Source organism: Saccharomyces kudriavzevii (assembly GCF_947243775.1).
Source record: "Saccharomyces kudriavzevii IFO 1802 strain IFO1802 genome assembly, chromosome: 16".
NCBI classification, from domain to species: domain Eukaryota; kingdom Fungi; phylum Ascomycota; class Saccharomycetes; order Saccharomycetales; family Saccharomycetaceae; genus Saccharomyces; species Saccharomyces kudriavzevii.
In genome coordinates, this window is record NC_079287.1 from 593,967 (window position 1) to 610,993 (window position 17,027).

Genomic DNA, 17,027 nt, shown 5'->3' on the forward strand with positions numbered 1-17,027 from the left:
TTCATAGAAGTGCTATTTCGAGTGGAAGAACAAACAAAAGAAAGAGAGATAATAGATGAACGTCTCAAAAATACTGGCGTCGCCTACGATCACAACAAATGTTTTACGCATGCTTGCTCCCAGGTTGCCTCAAATGGGTGCTTCTTTGCTAGTTCAAAGGAGATGGACCTTGAGAGCGAAGAATTTTCATCGCTTCTATTCGGAAAAGGTCAATGATGAAACACCTTTGAAGAAGGAAGCTGAGGGTACTAGAAAGGCGTCCAACAAACCCAAAGCGTCTCCAAATGACAATACCCCGCCCTCACCGCCACCCAACACTAACGATAAAACCAAACAGGCGAATGTAGCTGTATCGCATGCTATGCTGGCAACCAGGGAACAGGAAGCCAATAAGGATCTAACTAGCCCTGATGCACAGGCGGCATTTTACAAGCTTCTCCTACAATCAAACTACCCACAATACGTGGTTTCCAGATTCGAGACCCCCGGCATTGCTTCCTCCCCAGAGTGTATGGAATTGTATATGGAGGCATTGCAAAGGATAGGTAGACACTCGGAAGCCGATGCAGTTAGACAAAATCTACTAACAGCTAGTTCTGCTGGTGCAGTAAACCCATCCTTGGCGTCATCTTCATCAAACCAGTCTGGTTATCATGGCAACTTTCCCTCCATGTATTCTCCATTTTACGGATCTCGCAAAGAGCCACTGCATGTTGTCGTTTCTGAGTCAACCTTTACTGTTGTATCGAGATGGGTGAAGTGGCTGCTTGTTTTTGGTGTGCTTACGTATTCTTTCTCTGAAGGTTTCAAATATATCACGGAAAACACAACGCTGCTGAAATCATCGGAGGTAGCTGACAAATCAGTTGATGTCGCTAAGACAAATGTTAAATTTGATGACGTATGCGGTTGTGATGAAGCGCGTGCAGAATTGGAAGAAATTGTTGATTTCTTAAAAGATCCCACCAAGTATGAATCGCTGGGTGGTAAACTACCAAAAGGTGTGTTGTTGACGGGGCCTCCTGGTACAGGTAAAACTTTGTTGGCTAGAGCCACCGCCGGTGAGGCTGGCGTCGACTTTTTCTTCATGTCGGGTTCCGAATTCGATGAAGTTTACGTTGGTGTTGGTGCTAAACGTATTCGTGATTTATTCGCCCAAGCGCGTTCTCGTGCCCCAGCTATCATTTTCATCGATGAACTAGATGCCATTGGTGGCAAACGTAACCCAAAGGATCAAGCGTACGCTAAACAAACATTGAATCAGTTACTGGTCGAATTAGATGGTTTCTCGCAAACGAGCGGAATCATTATTATTGGTGCTACTAATTTCCCTGAGGCGTTAGATAAGGCGTTAACTAGACCAGGTAGATTTGACAAGGTCGTGAATGTTGATTTGCCAGATGTTCGTGGCCGTGCTGACATTTTAAAACACCACATGAAAAAAATTACGTTGGCAGACAATGTCGATCCAACGATTATTGCACGTGGTACGCCGGGCTTATCAGGCGCTGAGCTAGCAAATTTAGTCAATCAAGCAGCAGTGTATGCCTGCCAGAAGAATGCAATTTCTGTTGACATGTCACATTTCGAATGGGCCAAAGATAAAATCTTGATGGGCGCTGAAAGGAAAACTATGGTTTTAACAGAAGCAGCTAGAAAAGCCACTGCTTACCATGAAGCTGGACATGCCATTATGGCCAAATACACCAACGGCGCTACTCCCTTATACAAGGCTACTATTTTGCCTAGAGGCAGAGCATTGGGTATCACTTTCCAATTGCCAGAAATGGATAAGGTTGATATTACTAAAAGAGAGTGTCAAGCGAGACTAGACGTGTGTATGGGGGGTAAAATTGCTGAAGAATTGATTTATGGCAAGGATAATACCACAAGTGGTTGTGGGTCCGACCTACAAAGCGCTACTGGCACAGCAAGAGCCATGGTCACACAATACGGCATGAGTGACGACGTAGGTCCTGTCAATTTGTCAGAGAATTGGGAGACTTGGTCTAATAAGATTCGCGATATTGCAGATAATGAAGTGATCGAACTTTTGAAAGACTCAGAGGAAAGGAGCAGGAGGTTACTGACCAAGAAGAATGTTGAGCTCCATAGACTTGCACAGGGTCTTATTGAATACGAGACATTGGATGCACATGAAATTGAACAAGTTTGCAAAGGTGAAAAGTTGGATAAACTCAAAACATCTACCAATACGGTTGTGGAAGGTCCAGACAGTGATGAACGTAGGGACATCGAAGGTGACATAACAAAAATTCCCACAATGTTGAATGCATAATTTTGTTCTTGGAAGTAAAAGTATTAACGAGTTATCTTTTAAGATCAGCTGTAGTTGACCGGTCTCTGTAGCCGCCAGCATAGTAGAGTATTAGCACGAGAAGCTCTCAGAGCAGGATGCCTTCTCCCAATCGACTCGGGAACGTAAATGATTTTATTTTTGAGAAATAAGCAGCCATTTCTTGTTTTGGAAGAGGCTCAAATCCTCAATCATTGTGGAAAATTAATACTTCAGGATAACGGCCGACCGCAAAGGGGAGAATGGCTGTCCTAAATAAAGAAGGTTGCGAATCGAAGTCAAGGAACGGGGCATAATCGATGTTTTTAAAGTATTCACTCAATTTCCCATAAAAGTCAAAATAGAGCACTTGTTGATATACATATGTATGTGTCAATACGCCAGGCATTGTAAATAGAATATTCAATGTATTTAACTTATGAAACGGATGCGATTAAATCGTAGCAATTATTAGTTACTCAACTAGAACAGTTTTTTATGCAGTGTATATTTATATAATTGATCTATCTTTTTATATCTTTTGTCTTTTCTCAGCTGTGGAAGTATCTTCATTCATTTTTCTTTTCAATTTTTGGACTAGGCTTGATGGATTTTGACAATAATAATTTTTTGCTGCGATTCTCTTCGCGTCTTCAGTACTTAGGGGATTGGGCTCTTCAATAAGGTCTTTGCACTCGCGTATCACAGCCAACAACTTTACAGCATCTATTGAAGATTTTTCATCTTTCGTGTTTTGCTTCTTGTCTTTCTCTGTCTTGCTAGTATCATTCTGAGCTTCTTTCGTCATGTTTTTTGCTTCTGGTTCCTGGATACCTTCCACATTGGGAAATTTCATTTCTAAATACCTTGTGACCAAAGCTTCGTCCTCAATCAAAAGTGCCGCTAGCGTTATTTGAGGAGGAGTATAAAAATACACGACATCGGATAATAATGCTCCGCTTATTCTTTTTTTGCATCTATCGTATATTTGGCCCATATAATTTAAATCTACCTTCCCATAAAGAATATTTTGAATATCTAAGAAGAACCCATGGAGCGGTTTGTAAGGGTGATGGTTCAATAGTGAAAATTTCAATGATTCTAGCAGCTTAAACTCAAATTTGAGAATGCTTTCTCTATTTGATTTAGCCTTTTGGGCAAATGAATCTACACTAATGAAGTAGTTCTCTGATTTACAGGCCAAAAATATTGTGGTATGCACAATACTTTTAGGATCAATCTGCATAACCGAATTCTCCAAGAAAAAACGTCTAAAAAATGATATCGAGGTAGCGACAACTTCAGTTGGCAAATTCAAATGCTGGGCTATTACCTGAACTTTCTTTGCATAGAAGTTCACTAAATTCAGCTCTTCCTCCATTGTCAAAGGTATAGCCTTTGCCTCTAGTACCTTCATTTCTTCCTCTGCTAGATCGTGCGCTTCTCTAAATTTTAATAAATTCTCTTCAATGTAGGCTACCGCTCGAGCATTTGTATCTATCCTTTTTTCCTGAAGTTGCTCCCTAGTGTACGACCACATTCTATACTGGGAAGAGTGCCTATATATATCATCGTCCGATATCCTTTTGTAATTTGGTGGCTTATTTTTCTCAGCAGGTGATGTGGATGGTGTCTCTTTTTCCTTTTCTGCTGCACTCGAAGTGGCAGGATTCGAAGCACCCTTTTCATCTGTTTGGATATCTGTCATTCTGTTGGGATTCAATGGATAGCACAGTACGTTTTCTTGAAATTTCAAAGGCTATACGTACATTTACTGACTGAGGTCTATTTTATATATGTAAAATGCTTTTATGTCTAAGTTGAAACGATTCTTGTGCAAATCCCTTACCCGGACTGCGAACGGCATGATCTGTGAAGGGGGTATATAGCATCAGGCAGGTTTCTTCTTCCCCGGATGATCAACACTTTCGTATTGCGGAAGTTTGTATATAGGAATATTTTGCTGTTGAACCAAACAATAACTGAAATTTCTCAACGTCACCTCTGAATAACCACGCCTTTGTTTAAAGTTTAGGTTACTTTTGCTTTACTGGTAACAAATACGTTAGTAATATCCCCAGCCTGTTTGAATATTCTTATCCCACTCTTTCAGCAAACGCAGATATTTTCGAAAAGGAAAGGAACTTTCTCCTTGATTTCAACTGCAAAGCCATTTCACTCATTCTGAGCGAGCAGAAGTTCAAAATATCAGCGAATAATTCAAGTCAAAGCACGGCGGTAAAAGAGCATCACTCCGCCCCTCAGAAATCATACCCTTTTAGTTTAGCTTCTTTTAAACACTACGGGCTATAATACACTATTAGGAGGTTTAGCACATTTCAAGGACAGCATTTCGTCATCACTGGACAACAGCGAAATTTCTCCACTTTTCAACATATCAGTCCCTTTTTTTTTGTAAAGAAAAAAATCTATCTATACCTTAAAAAGGGATTCATCGGAGTTTTATGAGAGTCAGCTAGTGTCACATAATATTGCATCTGTTTCTACCCAATTATCCTTGTTCCAATAATGAAAAGAATAAGATTGCCTTGGTTCAATACGGAGGCTTCTTATTCCAATCTTGACGATTCCCTTAGCTCAAGAAATAAAAGCAGCACTGATAACAACTCTCGTTCTAAAAGTTATCGTACTTTTACAAGGTTTGACTTGATCAATTCTTTATTACTATCAGTGATGCTATTCTTACTAGTCATCCTCATTACTGCATTATATTTAACAAGGAACTCCAGGCTTGCGTACTCACATGCTTCGAGAGCCGTTCTGTTTAATCCATTAGGCGTGATATCACAGTCACTGGGCAATCATACATTGAACTATGACCCAGAAGCCAGGGAATCTTCCAAAAAACTGTACGAACTCCTTTCTGATTTCAATACAGCCTATTACGACGACGAAAACATGATTCTAGGAACTAACATGTTTTCAAAAAACACATATTCGAGACAACCATATGTTGCTAACGGTTATATAGGTAGCCGTATCCCCAATATTGGGTTTGGGTATGCATTAGACACCTTGAATTTTTATACGGACGCTCCAGGTGCTTTGAATAATGGTTGGCCCTTGAGAAATCATAGGTTTGCTGGTGCATTTGCGTCAGACTTTTATTGCCTTGAACCAAAACTAAATTCAACAAATTTCCCGGAATTGGATGAAGTAGGGTACTCTTCGGTCATTTCATCCATTCCACAATGGACAAATCTACAGTTCTCATTAACAAATAATTCCAAGTGGTTCAACCCTCAAAATGTTACGTTGGATGACGTAACTAACTATAGTCAAAACCTTTCAATGAAGGATGGTATCGTAACTACTGAGTTAGATTGGCTAGATAGTCAAATACACGTTAAGAGCGAAATTTGGGCACATAGAAACATTCATCCGCTAGGTGTAGTTTCTCTGGAAATCTCTTTAAACATGGACCGTTTACCTTCAGATTTTGACTCGCTGGATATTAACATATGGGACATACTCGATTTCAGCACATCTCATAGAACAGTTTTACAGAACATGGGAGCAGATGAAAAAAATAATGCAGTCTTCATGATCGTTCAGCCAGATAATGTACCATCCTCCAACTGTGCCATTTACTCGACGTGTACTGTAAAATTTGAAAATTCTACTGAGCCAATAAATTCTGGTGAATCTTTCGAAAATAAAGATGCTTCGTCGAATGTTTATAAGGTCGTTTTAACAGAGGACCAACCCAAGATTATTGTCCATAAGTATACTGGTGTTATGTCGACTGAATTCAACAAGAATAAAGAGCAGCAAGACGACACTAATATAGAACTAGCTAAAATGATCGCATTAAACAGCAGAGGTAATTATGAGCAGCTTCTGTCGAGTCATAAGCGTGCTTGGTATAACCTTTACAACGACGCATTTATTGAAATTCCCTCTGACAGTCTTCTAGAAATGACTGCGAGATCATCCCTGTTTCATTTATTAGCAAATACTAGAGACTACAATGTCTCGAGTGACAGAGGTCTGCCGGTCGGTGTTTCCGGTTTATCGTCGGATTCTTACGGTGGCATGGTGTTCTGGGATGCAGATATATGGATGGAACCTGCCGTATTGCCCTTTTTCCCTAATGTCGCTCAAAATATGAATAATTACAGAAATGCCACTCATGCTCAGGCAAAGTCCAATGCCGAGCAATACGGATATCCGGGAGCTGTATATCCTTGGACATCAGGTAAGTATGCAAATTGCACTTCTACAGGCCCCTGTGTAGATTACGAATATCATATCAATGTCGATGTTGCCATGGCCTCCTTTTCTATATATTTGAATGGTCACGAAGGAATTGATGACGAGTATTTAAGATATACCACATGGCCAATTATCAAAAATGCAGCTCAATTTTTTACTGCTTATGTTAAGTACAATTCTTCATTGGGATTGTATGAAACATACAATTTAACAGATCCCGATGAGTTTGCAAATCACATTAACAATGGAGCTTTTACGAACGCCGGCATTAAAACGCTGTTGAAGTGGGCAACAGACATTGGTAATCATCTTGGTGAAATTGTTGACCCGAAATGGAGCGAAATCTCTAAAGACATTCTTATTCCTAGATCTTCCTCTAATATCACTTTAGAATACTCCGGTATGAATAGCTCAGTGGAGATTAAACAGGCAGATGTGACTCTAATGGTTTACCCACTTGGGTATATCAACGACGAGTCGATTTTGAACAATGCAATCAAGGATCTCTATTACTATTCAGAGAGACAATCTGCATCTGGCCCTGCAATGACGTACCCAGTTTTCGTTGCCGCAGCTGCCGGTTTACTAAATCATGGCTCTTCTTCACAAAGTTATTTATATAAATCGGTTCTTCCATACTTAAGAGCTCCGTTTGCTCAATTTAGTGAACAATCTGACGACAACTTTTTAACGAACGGATTAACTCAACCGGCATTCCCCTTCCTAACAGCCAATGGTGGATTTTTACAGAGCATTCTATTTGGATTAACGGGTATCCGGTACTCTTATGAAGTTGATCCAGATACTAAGAAAATCAACCGTTTATTAAGATTCAATCCCATAGAATTGCCTTTGCTTCCCGGTGGTATTGCTATCAGAAACTTCAAGTATATGAATCAAGTCCTAGATATTATAATTGATGATCACAACGGTACAATTGTTCATAAATCTGGAGACGTTCCCATACATATAAAGATACCTAACAGATCTCTAATTCACGACCAGGATATCGACTTTTATAATGGTTCTGAAAGTACAGAAAATTCGAAGCTAAAGCGTCGGGAACTTGGCCATGTTGGTGACCCGATGCGGATGGATCGCTATGGCACTTATTATCTTTTGAAACCAAACCAAGAACTGACGGTTCAATTGTTCAAACCTGGTTTGAATGCAGAAAATAACATAGCGGAAAATAAACAAATTACAAATTTAACAGCCGGTGTTCCCGGTGACGTTGCATTTTCTGCATTAGATGGGAATAATTACACGCATTGGCAACCATTGGACAAGACCCATCGCGCGAAGTTGTTGATCGATCTAGGCGAATTCAATGAGAGGGAAATAACCAAGGGAATGATTCTTTGGGGTCAAAGACCTGCAAAGAATATTTCCGTCTCCATTTTGCCTCATTCCGAGAAAGTTGAAAATTTATTTGCGAATGTGACAGAACTCATGCAAAACTCAGGAAATGACCAACTTCTTAATGAAACAATTGGTCAACTTCTGGATAATGCCGGCATTCCGGTTGAGAATGTTATCGATTTTGATGGCATAAGCCCAGAGGATGAAGAATCTCTAGATGAAGTGCAAGCCTTGTTACACTGGAAGAAGGAAGACTTGGCGAAGCTAATTGAACAAATACCTAGATTAAGCTTCTTGAAAAGAAAATTCGTCAAAATTCTTGATAACATTTCCGTGAGTCCAAGCGAGCCATATTACGAGGCGAGTCGCAACCAGTCATTAATTGAGATTCTGCCCAGCAATAGAACGACTTTCACAATTGATTACGATAAATTGCAGGTGGGCGATAAAGGGAATACAGAGTGGAGAAAAGCAAGATACATTGTCGTGGCCGTACAAGGAGTGTACGATGATCACGATGAAGACAGCAATGGAGCTACAATCAAGGAAATTGTGCTCAACAGTCAAGATGAAATGATTGCATATAAGTAGTGCTATTTTTTATTTTTTTGATATTATAGGCTTAAATAAAAGTAACTAAAACTTATTTTTGTAGAATATATATCCAAAGACACTGCTACGCTTTGTAGAATACTTTTTCAGGTGTAAGTAAGAATTATGGATGCGTACTCTTCAAAATTAAAACTAAAGGCAGTTCTCAAAGAGTTCGAAAGGAAGTATGTCTGCATGTGATAAGATTAAGTATTATTATCTGGATCAAGAACCACATTGCATAATTTTGAGCAATAAAAACTTTTGTATAAGAACATTTTGTTCGCTTAATGAGAAGACATTTCAGTGAAAAAACAGTTGCTATGAGCTTCTCTGCGCACCATAAAGCGTTCTTGGAATCCGCCTTTTCGCCCCAGTGTTTCTGGTTTCTTCCAAGTACCGTCTAGCAGACTGCTTTCCAAAAGCCAAAAATAACTTTCTATAAAAAAGTCCGCATGCATTACATAAACATGACCTACCAGTTGGACCTTCTCTCCATTGAGATGAGCTCTTTTTTTCATTGCATTGGCTACAAGTTTTCGTAATTGGCACCTTTTCTTTCTTTCTGTAGGGGCATGTCGTGAGAATAGCGGTCCCCGCTTTCGTAATAGCTGATTTAAAATGGTCTCCAACATTCACTGGTGTCGCAACTAGAGATACCGTTGAATCATTTCTGTTCAGTAGGGATTGCACAGAAATTCTCCTAAACCTCTCACAGTTCAAGCTTTTGACGCCAATGTTGCTATACATATTATGTTATACTTTCATTGCTGCTGAACTGATAGAGTAAAAGAAAAGTGATTTTTTGAAGATAAAGAAGTTTATTGTTTAATATATACTTGGAATTCTTTATAGCACTTCGGGTAGAAAAAAATATCATCCAATAAATTGGAGAAAACGAGTTGTGTTACGTAGGCTTCGCTGCTCAGTTATTGAAAAAAATTTAAGTCAAGCTTTCTTTTTGGACTTACATTGAGAAGTTTGTGTGTCAAGATAGTTAGTTAGCTTTAAAGGGTCTCCCCTACTATTTTATTTTTCAAACGTCCTTGAAAAAACCGCTTTGGCTCGATTCGTGTTCTATTGTCCGGACTTTTCCTCAGCCCTTACCAAATTTGAAAAGCGTAAAAGGTCTTACGTAAACAATGTAGCACTGCGGGGTGGGACTTCTCTAAGATTAAATGTATTTCTTTACAACCCCTATCCAAATTAGCCTTAAAACACTCCACCTGTTCGGCACCAAGTAAATATCGGCTATAGAAAGCCTTTGGCTCGTGAGTTGTTACTTCAGAAGGAAAGACTCCACTATTTTCAGCCTTTTGACCATCATTAGGACAGCATAAATGGTATAGAGTTGCAATCTTCGACCTGGTTAGAAGCAAATTTACATAAGATGGCTCAGCACTGGCATGTTTTTATCAATAATAGACTAATGATCACATGAAGTACCTCGTATGTTAATCATTAGTATTCCATGCACTTCTCATATCTCATTTCAGTTAATGCTATAGCTACTTGATTTTGCAACGTAGAGTAAACAAGGCAGCTGAACTTCTTTGTAGATTTTGCTATACTAAAATACAGAAGGGATAAGATTAAACAAAGAATATATTTGTTATGAAAGCTTGAAGTGTATTGTTTATCAAAGCTAGAAGCTCACATAATTAAAAGGCGGGGAGTGGAAAGAAGTAATGAGATACGAAACAACGTCATACAAAGTAGAGAATTTCGGAAATAAACACCCAAAAGGAAAAAACGTTAATTATCTCTATAAAATGTGACCGATATCTGAGATTTTTTTGGATTTCGTTCTCTTCCATGGGCAGTGAATCCAATAGCAGAACCGTCCCAATTTTCGTCAGTAATCGTCTCCGAAATGCGGTAAAATTGTGATTTGAAATTACCAGATACTTTTTTGATATTTGATAATTTTTGTAAAATGTCGTCGGTGATCCCCTGTCTGGTTTGTTTTAAATTGTTCTGTATATTTGATAGACTATAGTCTGTGAACTCTTTTGAAGCACCTTTTGTATAACACACCTGTTGGGCCAACCCTGGAAAAGGCAATGCTGACTCCTCACCAAGTTTGAGAATTAAACAATTTTGATTTTGTTTTTCTGCCAAAGTGTTGAAATTTACTCCCAAATATATGTCAAGAGGTTCGAAAGTGCTTTTGATTTTTTCGTTGACATAATTTGAGGGTAATTCGATATATCTTGGTTTGATCAGGTCATATAACTTCTGGGGTTCATTGATGCCATCATTTTCGAGCTTATTGATGAGTTCGATGATTAGTGAAAACATCAAAATAACTACACCAAGCCCACAAGAAATCATGTTGGCTGGGTTCTCGCCCACGGAAAAACACGATACCATAGTTTGTATCACTTGGAGGGTCAGTTTAGTGTCATCCAACTTTTTTTCACTAACGGATTTTGTAGCAGCGGGGGCAGGTACAGTAGACGTCATTGTGACTGTTTCATAAGCCGTCTCGATTATTGTAACAGTGTCTATCATGTCATCTTCATCGAAAGCTAGAATAAGGCCGATGAGAGGGATAAACGAAGCAAATGCCTTGCAAATATCGACCATTTCTTTTTTTTTTTGGCCCTTTAATGTGCTTTGAACAGATACTCGATGAAAATGATCGCTAAAGATGAAAGAGGACACGCTCCTTCTGTTATTAGAGAAAAACCGAAATTTAGACACCTTTATATTTTTGCGATCATTTTTCACCATCATCTTTATCATCGTTCTCACCGGAATGTCGATCTTCCAGTCCTTATCAAATGGGGTTTTTTGCTCCACCCCAACATAATCTAACTTTTACTGCCACAAAAACAAATATTGGGCACTTAGAAGCCACGCTGAAAAAATCCCTCCTACATGTTTTCTTTATAAGACCCTTCGGTTTGGCAATAGTTGTTGTAGTGGGAAAAGAAAATTTTACATCTGCTGAACACGCATTGTAGCAATGAAAAGTCATCAATACGGCGGCAAATAGCCGCTGGTGTCGATAAACTACTTCATTAAAATAACTACAGTGTGAGGGCCCTGTTAAGTTTGCTACAAATAATTTTATGTCGAAGAATAAGTACCATAAGTATCTTCATTGTTTTCATTGTATATTTTATCTATACGTATGCGGCACATATGTATGTACATTCGGCAACCCGCTTAAAACGCCTTTCGAATCGGTGCGATAAAAACTTCCTGAGGCGAAAATCTAGTTCAGGATTACCTGCAGTCAGATTAGAGTATAAGAAAATTAAATTGAGGAGCATTTTTAACTGACTGACGTTGGCGTTGAGCTCTGCTCTATTTTCTTTCCTAGGTTACCCCGGGCGGGGACCTGTAATAGTACAAGGCAATGTTTTAAGTCGGCAAATTCGGCCGCTTTTCCTAACACTGCTTGATCCGTCAAATATTCCAAGTAGTTGTATAGACGATAGGTCGCAAAAAAAGGCGGGCGGGAAAAAATTAATGTGAATGCGAATTCTGTGGATCGAACACAGGACCTCCAGATTACTTGACCGAAGTATCTTCTTCAGTCTGGCGCTCTCCCAACTGAGCTAAATCCGCATACAAGAATGAAAATATTCGTCGTTTACCTCCATCTGGTCCATGAATGAAAACACTGAACTCAACAACGCTACAAGAGGGAAAATAAGAAAAAAAAGTCAAGTTATCATCAAAGTACCCTTTCTTGAAAAACTTCCTTTCTACTGAGCACGTTCCATTGTTTATTTTACCCTTGTTCCGAGTCTGGATGCTATGTTCTATAAAACTTTAATATGCTCAACAAGTTCGTCCTCCAACAGAAAAAAAAGAAACTCAACGGGCAAGTAAGGGGGGGTGCCATTATCACATGCATGTTTGTAAATGTTTATAAGGTTCGCTACTTATTACTTGAACTTGCATTCACCACACAGACAACCATGTTCCAGTCCTATTGTTGGCGTCTTCCACAATTACTATACGAAGGAGCGTAGGTGTATCAAGATGACCGACATTTTTTGTCAGGCGGGCAAGTCACAAGAATGAACTATTTGGAAGATATGTATCTCCAAAGATGATTCTATATACTGGGATAAACGCGTGCAACCAAACCAGTAAAGTCCGATTACGTATATGACACGTAATTTCGAGCGCGAATAGGCTATGTACACGCAATAGGGACTGTTACTTCCAGCGGAGGCTCACATAGGGTCAAATGGTTTTTTTCACGACCATTTTTTGGATAGGTAGGTGTCACTATCGTTTTTTTCGTGGTTTACTTCCTTACCGCCGTTATTTTTTTGTCCACGTCAAAGGGAGTAAACGTAACCCCTTTTAAAGTTGGACGGAAAAAAATTATGTCCTTGAAATTTTTTTTTTTTTTTTTTGATTTAAAAATAAAATATTCCCTTGAGGTTTGTTCATTCCCAAAGAAAAGAATGGAAGGCTCCAACTTCAAGTGCAAAGAGAAATAAATAACTAAAACATCAATTACACTCCAAAAATGTCCGAATATGCATCCAGTATTCATTCTCAAATGAAACAATTCGACTCCGTATGTCATCAATATATGTTATTATGGGTCAACTTTTAGATAATCAAAAATGACTCGAGAAATTTATCCGAGGCGGTTATACTAACATCAGGGCTGAATTATACTGTTTTTTCCGTCTTCTTACAGAGGTACTCTGGTAACAGAATTTTACAACTATTAGAGAATAAAACCAACTTGCCAAAGTCCTACTTAGTTGCTGGTTTGGGCTTCGCTTATCTTCTTATGATTTTTATCAACGTCGGAGGTATTGGTGAGATTCTTTCCAACTTTGCTGGGTTTGTATTGCCGGCATACCTATCATTGGTTGCTCTTAAGACCCCAACCTCCACCGATGACACGCAATTGTTGACATATTGGATTGTTTTTTCATTTTTGAGTGTCATCGAATTCTGGTCCAAGGCAATCTTATATTTGGTCCCATTTTACTGGTTTTTGAAGACCGTCTTTTTGATCTATATCGCTTTACCTCAAACTGGCGGTGCTAGAATGATCTACCAAAAAATTGTTGCTCCATTGACTGACAGATATATTTTAAGAGACGTTAGCAAGACAGAAAAAGACGAGATCAGAGCTTCTGTTAACGAAGCTTCGAGGACTACAGGCTCTTCTGTCCATTAAGAAGTATTTCAAACATAAGAATTTTAAATTTGGACTCTCCCTTTTTTCTTTTTATTTTCTATTTATCTGAGAACATTTAAGTACATATGTTACTAGTCGTTATATACCGATACCAGACATATGAAATATTTGGAGATTGTTTATTTTACCGAATTGGTGTTTTCTTTCATCGTACCATAGTGCTGTGATACTGGAATCCTAAGGGCAAAACTTTTGGCGAAGAAAAAACAATGTATGTTTATCTTCATTCAACGTTGAATCATTAGCGGTGTATTTAAGTTCTAGAGGTTCTTTTATAATGTTTTCTCGAATTTGTGATCGAATTGTTCGTTGATAGCAGATGAGGAACCACTTAAATGGAAATCCAACTTAATTCTCAACTTCATTTTCCCAGATCCAGAAATTTTCAAAGACTGTTTGCAAATTTGGTTAGCCTTTATGGTCGAAGATGGATATAACTGACCCATTGTCAACTTCTGAGCCCTGGGAACGGCACAAAAGATTTGCAGGTCGAATACTGGAGATTTCGCTTGGAAAAATAGCTCTATATGTGCGGATCCAGAATCTGCTGAGAGTAAAGAAGCATATACATTCAGAGAGGTACTATCGTGGATTTTGGGAACATCCGGAGGCAGAATGACATCTGAATCTGCAGAAACCGGTAACGGAAGGTTAACTGATCCTTCGTTTTCCTTACTCTTCGGTGGATCATTGGTATTTTTCTTTTCTCCAAAAATCTCCTCTAATAGGTCAAGTGGTTTAACATTGCCACTTTTGGGGGGTTTTATATCAGTCTTACTATCATCGTTCAGTAAATCTGATAGTAAATCAGCTGGCCCACTGGAGATAAGGTTTTTCGATATATTCTTAACATTATTTTGCTTTTCGGTAATTTTTTCGAATTTGGGCATTGTTTCTAGAATAATTTTTCTCGTGGATATCGGTTGGTTGAAAAAGATCTCGTATTGATTGCTTTTCATTTGAAGCAATAGATCGGTGGAATCTGCGTAGTGCAATATTAGCTGCCTCAATTTTTCAATATTTTTAGGGTCATGAAATTTTACTGATAATTTTAATGAAGTTGTCAAGATATAGTTGATTATCTTGTGGTTTGTTGTTGTGTAGCATTCTTGTAAATTTAGTAGATAATCCGTTATAGATGACTCATTGACCACTTCTGTGTTACTCTTAGTATTTCCACTGGATATTAAACCACCATACTCGCCGATACACCAAATTAATACCAGTTGCCAGCCAATATTATCGTCAGATATTTCCGCTGACTTTCCATCTAATGAAATGGTCAATAGTTTTTGCAGAAAATCAGATTTATCAGATAGTTGTGCGGTGTTATTTATTATGATTAAGATATCATTAATTTTCTCATAATTGATAAATGGTCCTACCAATTTCAAGACGTTCAAAAAAACGTCCAATTTCCAATTTTCGTCCTTGACTACGTAAGTGTCAAAGGTGTCGATTAGATGGTCTATAGTGTAAACTACCGAATCCTTTGATTCTTCATCTTGCTCGGCCAAAAACTTCATTAATTCGTTGATTATCTCCACCAAATTTGAATCGTCCAAAATGGCAAAACTTAACTCCAATGCTCTCATTCGGATCGAGATATCACTATCCTGCAAACAGTGAGAAATGAATTTTCTGTGTCTTTGAACTGCGGTGGGTTCTTGCGGAACAACTTTTAATAAGGTGTTCAAAGAAACGTACTTGGTGTTATTATCCTTTCCTGCAAGAAATTTGGCCAAGATATTAACACCAAGAACACGCAGCGGTTGATTCAAATTCAACGAAAATATTGTCTTTACAGTTTCATAAAGAATAGCCTGTCCGCTGTTCTTTGTACAGTCTGTATTGGTCGCGATACGGGTTAATAAATCGCAAAAATTATCTTTGTAGTCCAGTACAGAATTTGAATCCATGAGTTCTCCAACTTGAAAGTATAGTTTTAAAGTGTAGAGCATCTCACATTGCAGAAATGGATCACAAATACCTTGGACATCGTATCCAGGTTCGATGTTTTTAGAATTCAAGTTTTCTAAACGAGTGAGAAAATCACGCAAAAGTAGAGACAATGGGGACAAGATGTCATTTTTGTAATCGATATCACCTTCATCATCGTTTTTCTCCCTATTCAACCCAATTGCCAAAATGGATTGTAGAATTTTAGTGACACCTAATAAGACACCATGAGTACATATCGAATGATTGCATAGTATTTCAGTAATATCTTCAATGTTGAAAATTTCTAAGAGCGAAGTGTCTTTGAAAATTAATTTGGCAGCACATTGAAGAGCTTTTTTCAACAGAAAAGGATCTTTTGAATTTTTAATGATATTTTCCACGTCTGGATATAAATCTCTCGCCAATTCAGGGGAACTCAAAAAGCCTAATGAGGTCAATGCAAGCGACACCGCGTATTTATTCGGGTGATGCAAATCGTTGTTCAGCATGTTGGTCAAAAGTGTCAACAAATCTTCCGACCCGTCCAGCAACAGAGTGGCAGCCAAATAGCCTAACCTTTTATCGACAAAATCATCGGAAGCAATTAAATTGATGGATTCAACTTGGCCGAAATGCGTTTTTTCCCCTAAAATGTATAGATATAGCAATTTCTGGATGTTCAATCGCCTTTTGTCGTGCGGTAAATGATCGTCTCTCAGCTTTGTTCTAATTTTGGCAGATTGTTTCGTTATGGTAGCTCTTTCATCCGCCAGCGTTTTAGCACCACGCACATCTTTAATAAAGCTTCTCAGCGATGAACCCATTTTATCTCTAATTCTTTCCTGTTGCGAAATTCGAACAAGCAACCTTAATGCTTTTTCACACGTTCAAACAGTAATGGTTACAAACTATGAGACGGCAATCTCCATGTAGCTCTAACGAATTTTTCAAATCCGCTCAGCCCAATCCGACTAAAATCCAGCGAGTACCGAGAACCCAAAACGTGGAAATAAGTTGTGTCGGGTAATACTTTTTCTTCTTTTTTTCTTTTTTCGTCCAACCAAGGAACAATGTAAAAGATAAAGATACAACTTGTTAGCGGCACCAAACCTCGAGGGGGCAATATAATGAAATCGGTAATGAGAACAGTAATCGTTAGTTATTCCAACTTATCGCCGCCGCTCACTAGCGCGAAAATTTTGCCTGATCAGAAGCACAAAATATTGTCGAATTGACGGGCTGACCTAGCTCATATGTGTACTCCGACCCTTAATCTGCTTCCTAACCGCCAATCTCTTTTTGCATTATCGTAATAATACTGCGGTATGTATTATTGTGTATTATTAAATACATATATGTGTATATATATATGTAAATAATAGCCTTCGGCGGCTAAAAATGGTAGTAACACTA

General features: G+C 38.5%; 6 protein-coding genes and 1 non-coding gene across 7 annotated transcripts; 3 read left to right on the top strand and 4 right to left on the bottom strand.

Moving 5' to 3' along the window:
• Positions 1–55: 55 nt before the first annotated feature.
• Positions 56–2,299, top strand: YME1 (i-AAA protease YME1; the record flags this gene model as incomplete). The annotated part of the gene is made up of 1 exon (XM_056231879.1): positions 56–2,299. One exon carries the CDS (start codon positions 56–58, stop codon positions 2,297–2,299), a length of 2,244 nt encoding a protein of 747 aa, XP_056085654.1.
• A 529-nt stretch (positions 2,300–2,828) lies between these two features.
• On the bottom strand, positions 2,829–4,004 carry CCL1 (TFIIH complex kinase subunit CCL1; the record flags this gene model as incomplete). The annotated part of the gene is made up of 1 exon (XM_056231880.1): positions 2,829–4,004. The coding sequence occupies one exon, from the start codon at positions 4,002–4,004 to the stop codon at positions 2,829–2,831; it is 1,176 nt and encodes a 391-aa protein (XP_056085655.1).
• Positions 4,005–4,825: 821 nt separating this feature from the next.
• Positions 4,826–8,485, top strand: ATH1 (alpha,alpha-trehalase ATH1; the record flags this gene model as incomplete). Its single annotated transcript, XM_056231882.1, has 1 exon — positions 4,826–8,485. The coding sequence occupies one exon, from the start codon at positions 4,826–4,828 to the stop codon at positions 8,483–8,485; it is 3,660 nt and encodes a 1,219-aa protein (XP_056085656.1).
• Positions 8,486–10,240: 1,755 nt separating this feature from the next.
• Positions 10,241–11,074, bottom strand: SKDI16G2920 (uncharacterized protein; the record flags this gene model as incomplete). Its single annotated transcript, XM_056231883.1, has 1 exon — positions 10,241–11,074. The coding sequence occupies one exon, from the start codon at positions 11,072–11,074 to the stop codon at positions 10,241–10,243; it is 834 nt and encodes a 277-aa protein (XP_056085657.1).
• Positions 11,075–11,972: 898 nt separating this feature from the next.
• On the bottom strand, positions 11,973–12,064 carry Skdi_16.trna8F. Its single transcript is given in 2 exon segments — positions 11,973–12,008; positions 12,028–12,064. It is a non-coding gene; the product is annotated as a tRNA-Phe (tRNA).
• A 919-nt stretch (positions 12,065–12,983) lies between these two features.
• On the top strand, positions 12,984–13,652 carry YOP1 (Yop1p; the record flags this gene model as incomplete). The annotated part of the gene is made up of 2 exons (XM_056231884.1): positions 12,984–13,034; positions 13,161–13,652. 2 exons carry the CDS (start codon positions 12,984–12,986, stop codon positions 13,650–13,652), a joined length of 543 nt encoding a protein of 180 aa, XP_056085658.1.
• A 293-nt stretch (positions 13,653–13,945) lies between these two features.
• On the bottom strand, positions 13,946–16,438 carry APL4 (AP-1 complex subunit gamma; the record flags this gene model as incomplete). The annotated part of the gene is made up of 1 exon (XM_056231885.1): positions 13,946–16,438. One exon carries the CDS (start codon positions 16,436–16,438, stop codon positions 13,946–13,948), a length of 2,493 nt encoding a protein of 830 aa, XP_056085659.1.
• Positions 16,439–17,027: the final 589 nt, after the last annotated feature.